Source organism: Lontra canadensis, unplaced genomic scaffold (assembly GCF_010015895.1).
Source record: "Lontra canadensis isolate GAN:19392208 unplaced genomic scaffold, GSC_riverotter_1.0 scaffold29, whole genome shotgun sequence".
Classification (NCBI taxonomy): Eukaryota; Metazoa; Chordata; class Mammalia; order Carnivora; family Mustelidae; genus Lontra; species Lontra canadensis.
The window spans coordinates 10,190,163-10,207,767 of record NW_022631023.1 but is presented as its reverse complement, the minus strand read 5'-3'; the positions used below and the strand labels follow the sequence as shown (position 1 = coordinate 10,207,767).

The 17,605-nt window shown below is 47.5% G+C and overlaps 1 protein-coding gene across 1 annotated transcript; it reads right to left on the bottom strand.

The window, feature by feature from the left end:
• Positions 1-15,137: 15,137 nt before the first annotated feature.
• LOC116872381 (protein S100-A10-like) lies at positions 15,138-15,413 on the bottom strand. Its single transcript, XM_032865548.1, has one exon. It carries the CDS (start codon positions 15,411-15,413, stop codon positions 15,138-15,140), a length of 276 nt encoding a protein of 91 aa, XP_032721439.1.
• Between the last annotated feature and the right edge of the window lie 2,192 nt (positions 15,414-17,605).

Here is a 17,605-nt window from a genome sequence, read left to right as displayed (position 1 = left end):
TAAATAATGATGGCCTCGTGCTCACGAACACACAAGGAGCAGGACCTTTCGAGACAGCATACTCGAAAGTTCCGGGTTTTAGCATGTGGACATCTTGGGCAGGAGGGACCATTATTGTATCTACTTAAAGAGAGGGGTCAAGGCTGAAGCGGAGGTTTTGGCCTGCATAGCCTTAAGGAAGGAGCCACCTCTGACCTAGATAAGACTTGGAGAGGAGCAGGTTGGGAGCGAGGATTAACAAGAGCTCAAGCTGGGGTAGTTAAGGCTTGAAAGACCACTTAGGGCTGCAAATGGAGCCCTCTGGGAGGCAGTTGAGTAGAGAACCTGGAGTTTCCCCGGGAAAGGCTGGAGGCATACTTTGGGAGATGCAGTTTTAGATAGAAAGCAAAGGCATGAGGCCATCGAGAGCCCCTTTGGAGTGAGGAGAGGGGCTTGAGCTCAGATATTAGTCATCAGTGGAGCCTGGGAAGGTGGGCTGAGAGGCCAGGGAACCACTGGGGCCGGTGCCGTGTCCTAGAAACCAGAGACAGGGGGCTTCATGGAGGACAGAGTCTTCTCTGTCCAATGCTGCCAGAAGGTTGGCTTTGAGGAGGTTGGGAAACTGAGTTTTGGATTTCATACTTTGGAAGTCACTGTTGGTCCTGGCAAGAGAAATTTTGGAGAAACGGTGGGAGATCAATGCCCAACCGGGGTAAGAATTGAATTCAATGAGCCTCAGCAACTCGTTCAAGAGGCCGTGCTACAGACACGGACAGAGGAGTGGGAAGAATGATATCAGAGTAAGGGAAGGGCTTGGCTTGTATTGTAGATGGGAGGAGAGACACCAGGTTTGTGGCTAATGGAGATAACTCAGCAGATAAAAGCTTGAGGCCTGGGCGGGGCAAGGGGATTTCTGGAGCTCTCGGTGCCTTGGAAGGGAGAGGAGAGGCAGGTCCAGAGGGAAGGATGGAATCCATTTATTATTTATTTTATTTATTTATTTTTAGAGAGTTTACTTACTTATTTGACAGAGACACAGAGAGAGAGGGAACACAAGCAGGGGGAGCAGGAGAGGAAGAAGCAGGCTTCCTGCTGAGAAGGGAGCCCAATGGGGGCCTCGACCCCAGGACCCTGGGATCAGGACCTGAGCTGAAGGCAGCCGCCTAACAACTGAGCCATCCTGGCGCTCTGGAATCCATTTACTGCCACAGAGAGCGGGTAGCAAGCTCAGCACAGGTGCTGGGAGAGATGGGGAAAGTTCCTTGTGGTTACGCCGGTCTTCTCAGTGAAATAAGAAGTGGTACCACCACCTGAGGGTAAGGATGAGGAACACGGCACGGGGAATTTAAGGTGAGAGAAGAAGATGTGAAGTTGTCTTCCAGGAATGCAGGAGAGTGAGTACACTGGGGAAAGGCAGGAGGATTACAAGTGTAGTATGAGTATAATATATGCACACATTATGAAAATATATGCACATGATTATAATATATGCATATGCATCAATAGATGTAAGTAAGCATATTTAATATAGTATGTATAATTTAACATACTGCAAAATAATTACAATCAATAGTATCTAATATATATGTAATTGGTATATTAATATATGTTCATTCATCATCTATGAATTGGAAATATATGCAGATAATGTATGTAATAACATATTAACCAACTATATTATATGTAATTAAAAATATTTATTTGTCAATTATGTCTCCTTCACTCTATTCATAGTACAGTGATGCTTATTATAAAACATACATAAAAATAGATATATTAAAAGTATAGGAAAAGAGAAGTGAATACAAATTTAAATGTTTGTTTTATTTTTTAAAAGTAATCTCTGCATCCACTGTGGGGCTTGAACTCACAACCCCAAGATCAATAGTCGAATGCTCCACTGCCTGAGACAGCCAGGCACTCCTGAATGTTTATGATTTTACCCTCCTCTTTTCTAACTTGGAAGACCAAAAAGGCAAAGTCTTCATCAACCATCAAAAATACCCTGTTTTCTCAAAAAAAAAAAATAAATAAATACCCTGTTTTCTCAAAAATCTTTTGTACCTCTCAGTTCCTTATTAATGATATCTTATTGAGAGTGATGTGATTAAATGTGTGTCATCCTTTCGGGAAATCATAATGAGCCACATGGTAGGTGTTCCATACTCTGCTTCCTAAATCAGAATATTCATTTTTCAACCCCATCTGCCAAACATGCCAGGGGCTGTTATTATTTATTGCTATTATTATGTGATGCAGTTAGTAATTGTCCATGATCCTTGATGTCAGTGAGTAGTTCTTGAAAATTAATTGGAAGTTATTCATTTTTATATGTTTCACAAATGGGTTTTAAAATGCACAGAATCCCTTGGAAGCTTTTTAACAGGTTAGGAAATGGTGTTTCCAAGTTTTCAAGTGTGAGATATGAGAGCTCTCTGATAGTTGTCACACGTCGTTTGTTGGCAGTAAACACACTAATGATAGAAAGCTTTCCAAACTCTTGTTTTCAGAACATTTCCCTCATAGTACATGTTTCTGGCAGGAAAGTGGTTATTTTCTCATTTGCTATTAAATGCCGCTTTGACCCGGAAGGGCCAGGTTAAGTTTATTCCTTTATCCTGACCTACTGCATCGCTGGAGGGCAGTGGTCCCTTTCTCTCTGCCCACCCCTGCTTGCTTCCCTGGAAATCTCTTCACACCATCGTCCAGCAGGCATCTGTGTAAGGCACTTGTCCATTTTCAGGAGGATGAGTTTGATTAAAAACTAGATAATGTAATCTGCAAATTCTCTTAATGGGGATTTGGGACCTGCAGTAACAGCAAAATTTGGAAAGCAAAGGTGTGAAGAGCTGTGTCGACCCACACCACCTGGAGCTCCAGCTGTCCCTTCAGGGTGCTGAGAGCATCCCATGACACCTGCCAGTCTGGCTCCTGCAGTGAGAACGGGTACCAGGGTTAACCCACAGGGCGAAGCAGCAGAGCAGACCTTCCTCCCTCCTTCCTTCCCTCCTCCCTCCCTCCTCCCTTCCTTCCTATGTTCCTTCCTTCCTTCTTCCCTCCCTCCTTTCCTCTTTTCTTTTCTTTTTCCTTTCCTTTCCCTTCCCCATGCTTCCTTCCTTTCTTCTTTCTTTTTTCTTTCTCTTTGTTTTCTTTTCTTTTAAAGTTAGAAACCAATATAAACAAAAGTCCTAGTATTTTTCATTCATCCCAGTAAGTGATCTTGACCTAGTAGGGCAAATGAGCAGAATGCACAAAACTCCATCAGGGACAGCCTCTTCCACCTGGACTGTCTCACTTTGACCTGAGACTGTGATTTCTGGCTGTCGGGCGCCTGGGGCTTGAGCGAGCTCTGCCCCTTCCACCTTCCCAGCTCATCACTGGCCTCTGAAATACAGGCTAATTTCCAAAGAACACTTTAGATCAAAAGGCCAAAATGAAAGTCTTCATGTTTCCCGTCAAACCTGCTCATCCCTCTCTGTTCTGTTTTAATTTGTACTCTGCAATCTGCCCGATCACCAGGAAGAAACCAGGAGCTCTTTAAACTGCTCCCTTTAGCTTACATCCCTCTCCCCTGTTCCCTACTCCAGGCGACCTTCACTATATCCTGCCCATGCTTCCTCGGGAATAACATGGGCTGAAGTTACCCCATTGTCTTTATCTCCATCTCTATCTCCAGTCTCTTAGCTCAGGACCACAGCTGGGTCCCCTATGCTGTGTAGCAGAGCCAAGGACTCCGGAGCCTTCTTCCATTCACAGTTGAGTTAATCACCAGGAAATTCCAAGGAACAGCATCCAAATAAGGGTCATCAAATTTCCTCCCTTTTCCACCGTCCCCTCGAATGAGATGTGTCCCTACATAGTCCCCTATATACAATTGCCCTCTTTATCACCTTTATCAGATATAATGACTATACTGCCTTCTAACACGTCATTGTCTTGCTTCTGCATTGCTCTGCGAGCCGCCTGAGAGCAGGGAGGGGAGGGAGGGGTTCTCCTTGTCTGCGGGATGACGCATGGCACACAGGTAGTCAACATTCAGTCCTCATAGCACCAGCCTGGCAGTGTCTGTGGGTCCCAGCCCCAAGCATGGGATAACCGGCTGCTTCGGGGATGAATGGGTGATTGACAATATACCCCCTGACGACGGGCAGAGCGCAAATTTTATCAGAGTTTCCATTGAGGCAAGCTGGGGAAAGTGACCCGAAGCCTCATTGAGTACACCAAAGCCACTCTGTGAGGAAGCCGGCACGGCAGCTCCGGTCTGGCTTGGTTTGGAGCATACTGTTTAGCTTACAGAATAAGCTGTTCCACGGTAAAGGGGGGCTGTGTATATTTCACGCCACCCATTCGCCTGTCCTCCTGCCTTACGGATGCTATGGGGGAGGGGTCGGTCTGCATTTTCGGTTTTAACTGAAGTGTAATGAACACACGACATAACGATTCGACAGTTCCATACGTTACTCAGCACTCATCCTGGGGCAAGTATATTTTTAAAACCACTTTACTGGGGCACTTGGGTGGCTCCATTGGTTATGCATGTGGCTCTTGGTTTCGGCTCAGGTCGTGATCTCCGGGTCCTGGGATGAAGACCCACGTCGGGCTCTGTGCTCCGGGGGAGCCCGCTAGAGATTCCCCCCCACCCACGCTCCCCTTCTGCTCCTCCCTGCACACACACACTCTCTCTCTAAAATACATAATCTTAATAAAATAGGACTACTTTATTGAGGTATATAACAGGCGTGCTCTAAACTAAACAGATTTAAGCAATACAGCTGGTAAGTTTGACACACATGAAACCATCACCAACCACAGTCAAGAGAGGGAATGTACCCATGCCTGCTGAGTTTCCCTAAGCTTCCTTTCCACAGCACCCCTAAGTCCCCCCTGATCTGCCTCCTGGTACTGTAAATGAGTTGAGCTAGTCTGTGTTTAAATCTTTCAGAGCTATCTTGTTCTGTCTTCTCTTTACATACCTTCCTTGCACTTAAATTATTGCTTTATTACCTGACCTCCCTCTAGAGTTCTAGTTCAATTAAAAACACGCGTTGGTCTACTGAGTTTCCTCTGTAGCTTCCAAAGCAGTTTTCCAGTGATGGTTTATCTTGCTTGTTCTCTTGTCTGGCGAACCTGACTTCCCAAAGAAAGAAGGACCAGGTGGCCAGCATGCGTTTCCTCTGTTGTCGAATGAGACATTTCCCTAGGGCCTCTCATCTAGTGGGGATGCGGTGTGGCAGCTCTCTGCAAGAAAGGACAGTGGCTCTGGTCGAGATAACCGGTGGTCGGTGCCGTAGCCTCAAGCCAGCTAGCTGCCTATGAACCTCCAAATGCCAGAGGGAAAGGCTTCCCTTGGGATGCCAATATTGACGAGTATAGACTTAGCTTCCCTCAGTTTGTTCCATTTATTGGTAGAGGCATGTGGATTTTTGCTGTGTTCTGTGTGCTGCATGTATCTGTGCCTGAGCACATGTGTGTGCGTTTGTATGTGGATACGAGCATGTGCATAGATAGGCATGAGCATTTGTGAGCATGTACAACATGTAATGTGCATGTTTATGGGGCACCTGGGTGGCTCAGTGGGTTAAGCCGCTGCCTTCGGCTCAGGTCATGATCTCAGGGTCCTGGGATCGAGTCCCACATCGGGCTCTCTGCTCAGCAGGGAGCCTGCTTCCCTCTCTCTCTCTCTCTCTGCCTGCCTCTCTGTCTACTTGTGATTTCTCTCTGTCAAATAAATTTAAAAAAATAAAAAAAAAATGTGCATGTTTATGCGTGTCTGCGTGCCTGCATGTCTGTGCACGCACACACGCATGGCATCTCTGTGTTTGTGTGGGGAATGTGTGCATAGGCTCACGTGTGTGTATGAGCAGGTATGTATGCACACATGCGCGGGTGTGTGTCAGGTGCGTGTGCACATTTGTACATGCCTCCGTGCGTGGACTGGGGTAGCTGCTCCCGATACAGAGGCTTCAAGCAGTCCCCGTGTCCACCGTCGTCGTCTGCTGGTCCTGGTCCTGGGGCTGCTCTCTGTTCTCTCAGCTACATGGCTCCCTGGAGCTTTGCAACTCCCTCAAAGTCTTCATTTGGTGTGTGGGTTTCTTACTTTTACTAAGTCGGGTGGAAGGGGGACAGGCTGAGCCCCGCTGTAGGCGTGCCAAGGGGGCCTCCTGTCTCTCACCCCCAACTACTCTTCAGGGTCCATTTGGGTGTTTCTGACTGACTTGCAAGACCAAGGCCATTTCTCTACAATGTGGAATCACTGTCACCACCTTATTTTATTTTAAAAAAGGGTTTTCTTCTACTAAACCCACTTCACCTGAGTATTTGAAATTAGTGTTGGTCAGAAGAAGATCACAGGCTATTTTTACTCAGAATGTAGAACTCTGCTTAGTGTGTTAAAGGCAGATCCATTTCCCCATCAGTCAAGTGTGCAGGCGTGGGAGGGCGTGTATGTTGCGGGGGGCGGTTGGGTTCCTTTTACCCACTGGGAGCTCCCTGGACTCCTGTGACACTTCATGTCTATTTCAGAAAGGACCACAATTATGGCAAGGGCCCCAGTGTTGGAGGTGGTGTTCAGATGAAAATGTCCAACCATTCCTACTGTCAGCCAACCCTCTTGATAAAGATCACCCAATAAAACATAGCCTTACCATACAATCCGCTAATTGTGTCCTTACTATTACGTGAGTTGAAAACTTATGTCCACATGAACACCTGCACATGAGTGTTTATAGCATTTTTACTCAAATTACCAAAAACTAGAAGCCAACAAAATGCCCTTGAGCAGGTGAACGGATAAACGGTGGTACCTTCAGCTAATGGAACGTTATTCAGGGCGAAAAAGAGGTTCCCAGCCACAAAAAGAGAGGGAGGAATCTAAGATGCGCATTGCTAAGAGAAGGAAGCGAGTCTGAAAAGGCCGCATACCATATGATTCCAACTACAGGACGTTCTGGAAAAGGCAAAACCACAGAGACAGTAAATGGATTTGTGGTTCCCAGGGCTTGGGCGGGGGCATCGGGGAGGGAAGAATAGGTGTTACAGGGGAATTCTAGGGCAGTGAAAATACTCTGCATGACATTATAACGATAGATACGTAGCATTATACATTTGTCCAAACCTATAGAACATACAACACCAGGAACGAAACCCAAGGTAGCCTATGGACTTCAGTTAATAATAATGTATCAGTATTGCCTCCTCAATAACAGAGATGTATCTCCCCAGGGCAAGTCGTCAGCCACAGGGGAGACGGTGTGTTGTGTGAGGAGTGAAGTGATAGATGAGAAGCCCCTGTAGTTTGGCTCAATTTTTCCTATAATCCCCAAACTGCTCTAGAACAGAATCTATTAAAAAAAACCCTGTCTAATAATATGGCCACAAAACACCTGATGGAAAGCAAAAAAACGTGAAGTCAGCTTGCCAGAACAAACTAGTCGCAAATTGTACCTGTCCAGGGTGACACTGGTGAAGACGTGTCAATACAATGGAGAGCGTGTACTCACCCCACTGTTGGGGACAGTCCTCGCAAATGGCCGGGTAAGGAGAGCAAGCCGTGGCAACACTGCCACCTCGTGGTTGAAGTCAGACTTGCAAGAGCGTCGCTTGGCATGTCCCATTTTCTGTGATGTTATCACTATACCTACATCTTTTTATAAAGCGCGGAGAAAGAAGGAACAGGGGAAGGAGGGAGGTAAGTGGGAGGCATAAGGAGAGCTTGGCTGTCCAAGGGCCATATCCCTAACATTTTCCATCTGACAGACAGGAGGCAGAAGGGTCAGATGGGGAGAGCCCAGAAGGTTGCAACACAGGTTAGGTACAGAAGGATCTTGAAGCATCTGTTTGCTTCAAAACATCTCTGTCATGTAATACTGCCCATACACACTGCTTGATGTTGATTCCCACCATACACGACCGGCCAAAGTGGAGGGACCCCTTTGTTCAATGAGGCTCTAGTGGGGGCTTCCTCTGGACTGGGCATCCCTTGTAGGGAGGGGATGTTACGTCTAGATGTCTGCCCACGTCTTCTGGAAATATGAGCAGACTTCTAGCCCTTTTTTTTGAGGGCAAAGAGATGGACCCCTTGACTAGGAAAGGGGGCAAGAATGCACACTTTGGAGGGTGACTCTGGAGCTGGAGGAGGGGGAACTTAGGGCTCCTGTCCAGGAGGGTATGTTTAGAGGGACACCAACAGCCAGTTGTGTAGGGGAGACCAGTGGGGCAAGAGGCAGGGAGGCAGGGAGGCAGTGAGAATGAGAGTGAGCCTCTCTATGGCTCTGCTTCAGGTCTTAAAACTTAGCTGATTAGTGGGTGGCCGATGGTGGGCGGCTTTGCCCCGACAGAGGAATGTCCCTTTTATGAAGGGTCTCTAAGTGACATTCCTGCCCCACGGCTCTTGCCCAGGTTGGCCTGTGTATCAGTTTCTGAGGGCTGTGGAAATGAAGCACCACTCACCAGGAGGCTTAAAACAAGGGCAATGAGCTTTCTCAAGGTCCCGGAGGCCAGAAATCAAGGTGTCAGCAAGGGGATGCTGGCTCCAAAGCTCCAGGGGACGGTCCTTCCTCACCCCTTCCAGCTTTGGAGGGCTCCTGGTCCTCCTCAGGCTGTAGCTTCATCGCTTGGCCTCTGCCTCCACAGTCACAGGGCCTCCCTTCTGGCCTCTCTGACACCCAATCCCCCTCTCCTATAAGGACGCCATCCCTGGATTCCAGGCAGCCTCCCTCCCCCATCCAAGGTGACCTCCTATGAACTCAATCCCACCTACAAAGACCCTGTTTCCAAATAAGGTCACATTCACAGGTGCTGAGAATCAAGCCCTCAACATACCTTTTCGGGGTCACTTTCAACCCACAGCATCCCTCCTGAGTTGCTCTGCAAAATCATCCAGCAAGAACTGCATTCTTTCCCGGGGGGGGGGGGGGCGCAGCTGCTCTGGTCTGGGGTGCGGCATCATGTTAGGAAAACACAGTGGTTCCGTGTTGGTGTTTCTGGCCCTTTGGTGTGTCCGTGACTTTGGGTTCCTCTGAGTCAAGGGGAAGCTCCACTCAGGTGTTTCTGCCCCAGGAAAGGGTCAGCTGTTGCAAGTCTCCAACCAGCTAGCCTGATACGTTGTTGATAATCAGAATGATTCCTACAAAAAGAAAAATCCACAAATGGTGTCATTCTGCTCCCAAATGTTGAATGCATTACATCAGGAGGAAAGGGGCTGTGATCCCAGCCCCCTTCCCCCTGGAAGTAGTTGACTGGTAACAAATTTGAACACGTTCTCCCCACTGGAATGGGAGCAGGTACTTGATGGTGGTCAGATCGCTTCTGGGGCCTCCCACGCTCACAAGCTTTCATCCTATATGAACTCGAAGCAAGCAAACAAAAGATTTCTAGCTAAAACTAGGCCCTATCAGCCTATCCCCCTCTGCTGCTTTGTTTTCTCCATGAAGCTTATCATTATCCTAGGCAGTCAATTTTTTATATTATTATCAAGATTTTTGATGATTTTGTTTTGCCTACGCTCCTTCATTAGCTGGTTATGGCTGCTGTTAAAAAAAAAAAGTCACTGTAAACGTAGTGGCTTAAACCAATACAGATTTATTGTCCTATAGTTCCAGGGGTCAATGCCATGATGGGTGTTACTGGTTCCACTAAAATCAAGGGTGTCTGCGGGGCAGGGCTGTGTCCCTTCCTGGGGGCAGTACCAGATTTCTTGCCTTCCTGGCTGCTAGAAGCTGCCCTCAGTTTTGGCTTGTGGTTCCTTTCCATCCTCAAAGCCCCCTGAGATCACACCACCATCTTGGCTTCTGTCATTCTGTCCCTTCCTCTTCCCCAGTGGCTCTGCTGCCTCCCCTCTTCCATCTTTTCGGAACACGTGGGGTGACACTGACCTACCCACTTAGTCCGATATCATCTCTTTATTCTAAAGTCAGCTGATTGGTGACTTTCACTTCATCGGCAACCTCCATTCCCCTTTGTCATATAACATCTTCACAGATGCCAGGAATTAGGGTGTGACCCTCTTAGGGGGGCATTATTCTGCTCCCTGCAGTCTCCTGCCCCCACATATAGGTTTCATGAAAAGTGGGAATTTTTGTCTATATTCTTGTAAAAACACAAATGTGATGACATCATCTTCGTACTTTTCCTCCTTCACTATCTCCCATGGTCTTCCTATAGGATCAGGCATCCTTGCCAGCAGGAATCTGCCTGTGGTCCCCTCATCATGGGCCCTGAAGATAAAGATTTGAGACAAAGGAAGTGATCCTGGGAAACTCTGAAGGAAGTGGGGAAGAGAGGCAGGCAAGGAGCGTATGCTGGTTGCATCGGTGGGCAGGTGACCAAGCCCAGCTTGGTGGCTCCTTGTGCGCAAGTGTGGAGAGCACCCCTCCATTGTCCACCCAAAGAACGTGGAAGCTGGGGTGTGAGTCTTCCATCGGCCAGCAAGGACGGTTGCTGGAGGTGTTGACTCCCTAGCACTTGTGGCTGGGAAGTCTTCAGGGGGTATCTCAGGTGCATGTGGAGGGACGTTGATGGCTTGTGAGCATGGAGGGGATTGGGCGGGGTGCCTGCTACAGCCTTATGTCCCCAAGGGTGCTCGGCAGGTCTGAAGACACCTACTTGTGTGAGACGGGGCTGCTTTACACCAAGACGGCGGGAGCTCTGTGCAAATCTTAAGTTTCCTGAAGGTCCTTGGATGACCAGCTTGTGCCAGTTTGTGCAGAATTTTCCTGGTTTTTGCACCGAACTGCCCTGCCACCCCCCACCCCCCAATCACCCCACATACCCAGTCCAGGGAAAACCCAGACAGATGGGACACAGTCTCTGGTTACTACTCTTGGACAAGGTCATGCTGAGATGAGCAAGTTAGTGATTCAGAAGGTGCTGGTTATATATGCAACTCTCCTGGAGGCACCCGGAGCTAGCTTGTCTACACTGTTTATGGATGTAGAGATCCGTGGGGGTACATCGGCTTCACCCAGTTCCACAGCCCACTTGACATAGAGATGGAGCACAAACATCTTGGAGGTTCAGAATTTGAAGACCTGGGCATCCCATGTGACTGAGAAAGGGCAGTGGAGAACTGTGCCTGCAAGTTTTGGGACCTCTCCATGGTTGTTGCCATTTCTCTTCTTACTGTGCCCCATCTCTACCTTTGTCAAAGTCACTTGTACTCCAGTGAGGACTTGCCATGGCTGGATCCTGGGTCAAGGATGCAGTGATCTCTAGGCTGACCACTTGCCTTTCTCCTAAATCTCCTCAAATGTCTTAGAAATAGGACATTTCTAGTCCTATTGAACATGCCAGGGTCTTTCTTCCTTCTGGAACTTTCCATGTATCGTTCACCTGGATTCCTAACTGCCTTTGTTGACTCCCCAAGGCTTATCAAGGTGCCCCCTCTGTGCTCTCAAAGTCCTTGGTTCTTGCCCCTTGGCACCCAATACATTGTATTATACTTGCCTGTTCTCTTGCCCAAACCCCTGCTGGACTGTCTTAGCCTGCTCAGACGTCTGTAACAAAATACCGTAGACTGAGCTGCTTGAACAGCAGAGATGTATCCTCTCACGGCTCTGGAGGCTAAATGTCTGAGCTCAAGGTGTCAACATGGGCTCTGTTACCAGTGAAGGCTCTTCCTCCGGCTTGTAGATGGCCACCTTCTTTTTGTGTCTCTGCATGGTTTTTCCTCTGTGTGTCTGCATGGAGAGAGAGAGAGAGAGAGGTATCTAACTCTCCCTTTTTATAGAAGATCACCAGTCCTATCAGATTAGGACTCTCCTCTTATGAAAGCTTTTCGCTTTAAATGTCTTCTAGAAGCTCTGTCTGCAAACACAGTCACCTTAAGAGGAAAGGCTTCAACATATGAATTTGGGTGGGGTTGGGGGCACAATTTAGTCCAGAGCAAAGCCTGCAAGCTCCTTGGGGGCAGGGACTGTGCTTCACTCCCCGTTGAGCTCTTGGTACAGTAAGTGGCAGTAAATATTACCTGAATAAACAAACATATGAATGGAACAATAAAGATATCATTGTATCCTCCAACACCTCTGTGAGGGGGCGTGCCAGTTATGATCAATCCCATTGATTCATTCCAACCTCCTTCTACTGGGTTTTCTTTTACTGCAGAGACTGGAGAAGCAGAAACCTCTCATTTCCCAGCCTGCCTTGCAAACAGGGTGCCACACGTGATCTGGGAGCTGCGGACTGGAGGCGGTGAAGAGGGAATTTGCAGGATTCTGTGCACAGAGAGATAGCAGTTGGGGACATCTTTTTTTCTCTCTCTCATGCAGATTTAGCAGGTTTGAAGAGCCACTGAAGGTGTCCTGTCACTGGAAGCAAAGGCAAAGCTTCTGTCCCTGGAGACTCCAAGGCAGTGTGGCTTCCTGCTTCCAGAATGTGCCATGGAGTTAGTTAGAAGCGGCAGCTCCCCTGGTGGGTCCATTCTGGGGCACTGGACTGTGAGTCATTCCTGGAAGCCTTCTTTGCAGCCTGCATTTTCAGCCCTTCTGAAGATTTTATAACCGCATACATGTTATTAAATGCATTTCTGCTTAAAATAGCTAGACTGGTTTCTAGAACCTCAGGTTGACACTGCCTGAAATGGATGGCAGCTCTCACACACTCATGGCACAGGTGAGACCTGAGAAGACAAACAGCTACCCAAGGTCGTTGAGGTCCTAATTGCCTCTGCTGGTGCATGGCCCAGTGAAGACTAGGCAGGCGGGGAGTGTGTTTCACAAAGTGGTATGGTCCTGCAGACAGAGATGATGGACGACAAGATGAGGAAGACAACTCAGTGAAGGGATGGCAGGAGTACGGGATGAGAAAATTTCAGGAATAGATAACCACAGGTTCCCCTTAGCAAACTGGCCATTAAGGGATAGAATGCAAGGCACGGTGGTGTCATAGGCATGAGGGCTCTGAAGGAAGCCTGGGGTACATTTGCATCCCGCTGGGCCAGGCGGACGGACGCCTCAGGTTTCAGGGAGAAGCCTGGTGCTATTGGCTCTGGGACTCAGATGGAATGTTGCTGCAAAGATGTTTTTCTGTTTCTGAGGTCCGCAGAAGCTGGTGGATAGGGATGTGGTGACTCTGCTGGAATCTGGTCCGGCAGCCCTCTTTCAGACACACAGCTTAGAAATTTCCTGAATCCTGCCGTTGTGCTGGAGAGCACCAACCCCTCCCTAGATTTTGGAGGAATTCATAGTGCTAGGTGCACAGGTTCAAGGACATGGAGAATGGATTCTGAAGCAGAAAGTTCAGATCCACCAGCATCAACCAGGAGCTGATGTAGTAAGTCACAACACCTGAGAACAGTTGGATTTGATTATTTCCCTGATGGTGAAGTTCAAGAGTTTTGATACCTCCGATGGTCCCTGGCCAGATACCTTTCACTTGCATCTGCAACAGGACTCAAATGGCCCTGAGTGTAAAGAAGGAAGAGAATTCCACGGTGTATCCATCGTTCGAGAAAGTAACCTCCCACAACGCTGTCTTTTGTTATGTGGCCATTTACCACAGTGGTTGAGCCCACCCAGAGATTTCCAAGACTATAATCACAGTGTTGATGTCGATAAAACTGATGCCTTGATACAAGTTTCAAAAAACGAACTAATAGCTTTTGACAAAGCAAAGTTTCTTTCATCAGGAAATTGGCGTCTCATGCGGGATTTATTGTGATGGACGCAATGACCACATACTTCTGATTTCCTGGGGTCATGTGCTAAACATTGATTCCTGGGCCCAATCTACACTTGCTGAATTGGAATTTCTGGGAATGGTGCATTTATAAAAGTCTCCAATTTATAAAAGTCTCAGATGATTGAAACCTGGAAGTCACTGGTCATAGGCACGCCTGATGCCAGCATCATCAGACTGCCAGATCTTTCAGTACCTGTCCCAAGATGTTTTCCAGGGAATCTGAGCAGTGAAAGAATGAGCCTCTGAGCAGAGAAGCTTTGAGCTGTTGTCCTGCATGCTTGGCTCAGTGTGGGAGGAGAAGGGGGATAGGATCAACTGGCTCCTTCCTCCAGGGTGTCCGATGGCTCAGCTGCCTGGGTTAGGGGCCACTCCAGGTCTCACACCACACACCTGTCCACAAGCTTGAAAGAGCATTCATCCATCTTATGCCATTTATCATCCACCTTATTCCAACACCACCGAAGATCGGTTTGGTTGACCAAAGTAGATTGTGCAAACATCACTAAAAAGTCTAAACTCTGGTCCTCTTTTCTTCTCCCCCAGCACCTTGATTTGGGACTTTAGGCCTTCAGAATTCTGAGATAATAAGTTTCTATTTTTTTTATTTGCAGTATAATATATGTGATGGAATATTTATCATTTTAACCATTTGTAAGTGTACAATCCAGGGGCATTAAATACTTTGGCAATGTTGTATAACCATCACCACTGTCTTCACTTAAAACATTATCAGCAATAAATAAATAAATAAATAAAAGTTATCAGTCCCCAAATAAATCCTGTATCCATTACACAACAGATCTCTTTCTGCCCCTGTCCCTAGCCCCGGACAACCTCTATTTTGCCTTGTCTCCATTGAATTGGACTGTTCTGGGTACTGCCTATAAGTGGAATTATACAGTGTTTGTCCTTCCCTGTCTGGCTTGTTTCACTGAGTACAACGTTTTCAAGACCCATCCACATTGTATCATGTGTCAGAACATCATCTCTCATTATGGCTGAACAAAGGTCCATTGTAGGTATAGACCTCATTTGGATTTTCTTTTCATCTATTGATATGCACTAGGGTTGTTTTACCTTTTGACTATTGTGAACAACATGGCTGTGAAAGCTGGTGTACAAATACATGTTTGAGTCTCTCCTTTCGATTCTTCAGGGTTTTACACCTAGAAGTGGAATTGCTGGGTCATGTGATAACTCCGTGTTTAATTTCTTGAGATTTTCCATAGTGGCTGCACCATTTTGCATTCTCTCTCTCTCTCTTTCTCTTTTTGAGGAACTAAAAAAGTTTATCTGACTTTTCTTTCTCTCCTTCTCAAATGGGTGTTGGATTTTATCTGTACATTTTCTGAGGGTCACCATCTGCCAATGGAATCCTTTATACAGGAGGAAGCTGTGGGACAGATTCCTTCAGAGACCCTTTGGAAGTACTCTTATTGGGTGGGAGTGTTGCTCAATGTTGCCTACTTCTTTCCCTTCTACTACATGTGTGCTACAAAATAGTCATTGCACACGATGGTGAGCCTCACAATTAGTGAGAAGCAGCTGTGGAAACCCACTTTGCCATCTCCACACTGGTCGAGGTCCTCCCTTATTTTGTCCACGGCCAGATGGTCTTTTTGATTTTCCAAAAATCCAGAGAACTTCTTTTCCATGAGTACTCTTAGGTCATCCTTTGTTAAATAGCCTTTATCCTCAGCAAACCTGTGAAACATGAACATCATGGTTTCCCTGGGGTGTTCCATTTGAGACTGCATTTTGGTGAGGTCTGTGAAACCATGGCCCGAGGTGCAGCAGGGATGATTGTCTGGCTGGGACACAGGGCCAGTCAAATTCTCTCTTTTTGTAATCAGTAAAAAGGATTTTTGGCTTTGTAACAAGTTAGAGGTGAAGCCCACATGGGGGTTCACTTGATGCTCTGTACTTGGTCTCCCTCCATCTGACCTGCCTCTGTCCCCACCATCCTCCCTCCATCTGCCCCACTGACAACCTCCATCTGCACGTCTTCCTCAGGCTCTACGTGATGGTAAGATGCCTGCAGCAGCCACCACGTCCAGTTATGCTTGAGTTCATCTCATGGACTCTGAGTTCACTGGAGACACTTCAAGGTTCTGCCTTACTAGAAGCTGACTGGCTTCTGGAAGGCAAAAATAACAGCCTTTCCCATTTGGTAAATGTCCCCCCACTGCATCTTGGGGAAGCCTCTCCTCCCCAAGCACTAGGTTTGTGAGTGGAGATAACTGTTCATCTGGTGTGCACAGACTGTATCCCTCAGGGCTCTTCAGAGAAACAGACCCAGTAGGACATACAGAAAAGGGGATTTGTTATGGCATATTAGCTCACAGGATCGTGGAAGCTGAGGAGTCCTCCTGCTGTTTGCAGGCTGGAGGCTCAGGAAAGCTGGTGGTGAAATTCTGTGTGGGTGGAGCCCAGGGTGGGAGAAGATTGATGTCTCCGCTGAAGAACGTGGCTGGATCACCCCTCCCTCTGTCCTTTGTTCTATTCAGCCTCTCAGTGGGTTAGATGAGCCTCATTGGGGAGGGGATTCTACCTCACTGAGGCCCCTGATTTAAATGCTAATCTCCTCTAGGAACCCCCTCCCAGACACACCCAGAAAAAACTTGGGCACCCCATGGCAAATCAACCTGACATAAAATTGAACTGTCACAGGGACTCAAGTTCTCCATCACTTTTGATCCTTCTTTCTTCCTTGACCTTCACACCCAGTTCCTTGCTCTGCCCACCCACACCCCCCAGCAGATAGTTTTTCTTGTACCTGATTCGCTCCCACCTATTTCAGTCTGTGTGAAGTGGTTATCACAGGCATCCCAGATGCAGAGGTGATAATGCACTCTTGGAGGTCTACTTGGTAAACTCACCACAGAACAGAGGAGAAGGGGCTGTTTGTAGGACCTGGAAGGGAATAGGATCACTTCCCTCTTGTGACCAAGGTAACCCTGGGGCTTAGAAGGCAGTCTCGGGAGATCCACCGAATGTAGTAGAAAGGTATGGTTGATCAGGAAGATTTAAACAACGTGACCAGCGAGGAGTTTAGAGAAAAAAAAGGGGGCAGGGGGAGAAGGTTAGAAAGTCGCAAGCATAAGTGTCCTGGGGTGCAGCCAATACTGTGTCATTAGAGGTTTCTCACAACCCATGATAAATGTCTCTCTGTCCTGAGTCCATGTTCAAAAAGCAACCTACTGATTACTAATTAGTGTCCCAAATGCTTGCATGGCAGAAAAGCAGTGCCTTGAATGTTGTGACAAAAGTCCATTACTGGATCATTGTTAGAGATGGAAGGCTCTCTGAGAAGCCAGAGGGCAGACATAGGGCTCACAAGAGAGCACAATCTAACCACAATGGGCAGAGCTCTTGATGTGAACCCAAAGCCATCTGCACCTGTCTGCTCAGCCAGTATCACCTGCATGGCGATGACATTCAGGGAAACCTTCCTCCCCTGAGACATAGACTTGAGTCTCACTTCCCCTGCATTGGGTCATCTTCTGATTCCTCCCAATGTCCCAGGGTTTCAAAACCTTGGCCTGAATCCAGACTGAATCAGAAGACTCAAAAAATTGAGCTTCCTATTATAGCCACAGAGTAAAAAATGTGTCTCAGCTATAAGTCGAAGGGGTCCAGTGAGATCACCAGAGCCACAGCATGGGCAGGACACTGGCCTTGGATCTTGCCCTGTTCTCACTCCACCACTGCCCAACCATGGCTGCCAGCTTACTGTGCCTGGGACAGCCCGCTCCTTGGCAAACCAGAAGAGGTTGCTTAGGGATACTACTTTACTACTCCAGGATGAGGAAGGAAGGTTTTCTCCTCCCGTGGCAACAGCCCAGCCAATGAGAGACAGTCATAGATCAGCCAACAAGTAGCCACTATACTTCAAACTGCCATTTTGCTCCTATGGACTTTTTGCTCATAACAGCCCCTCCCCACAGTC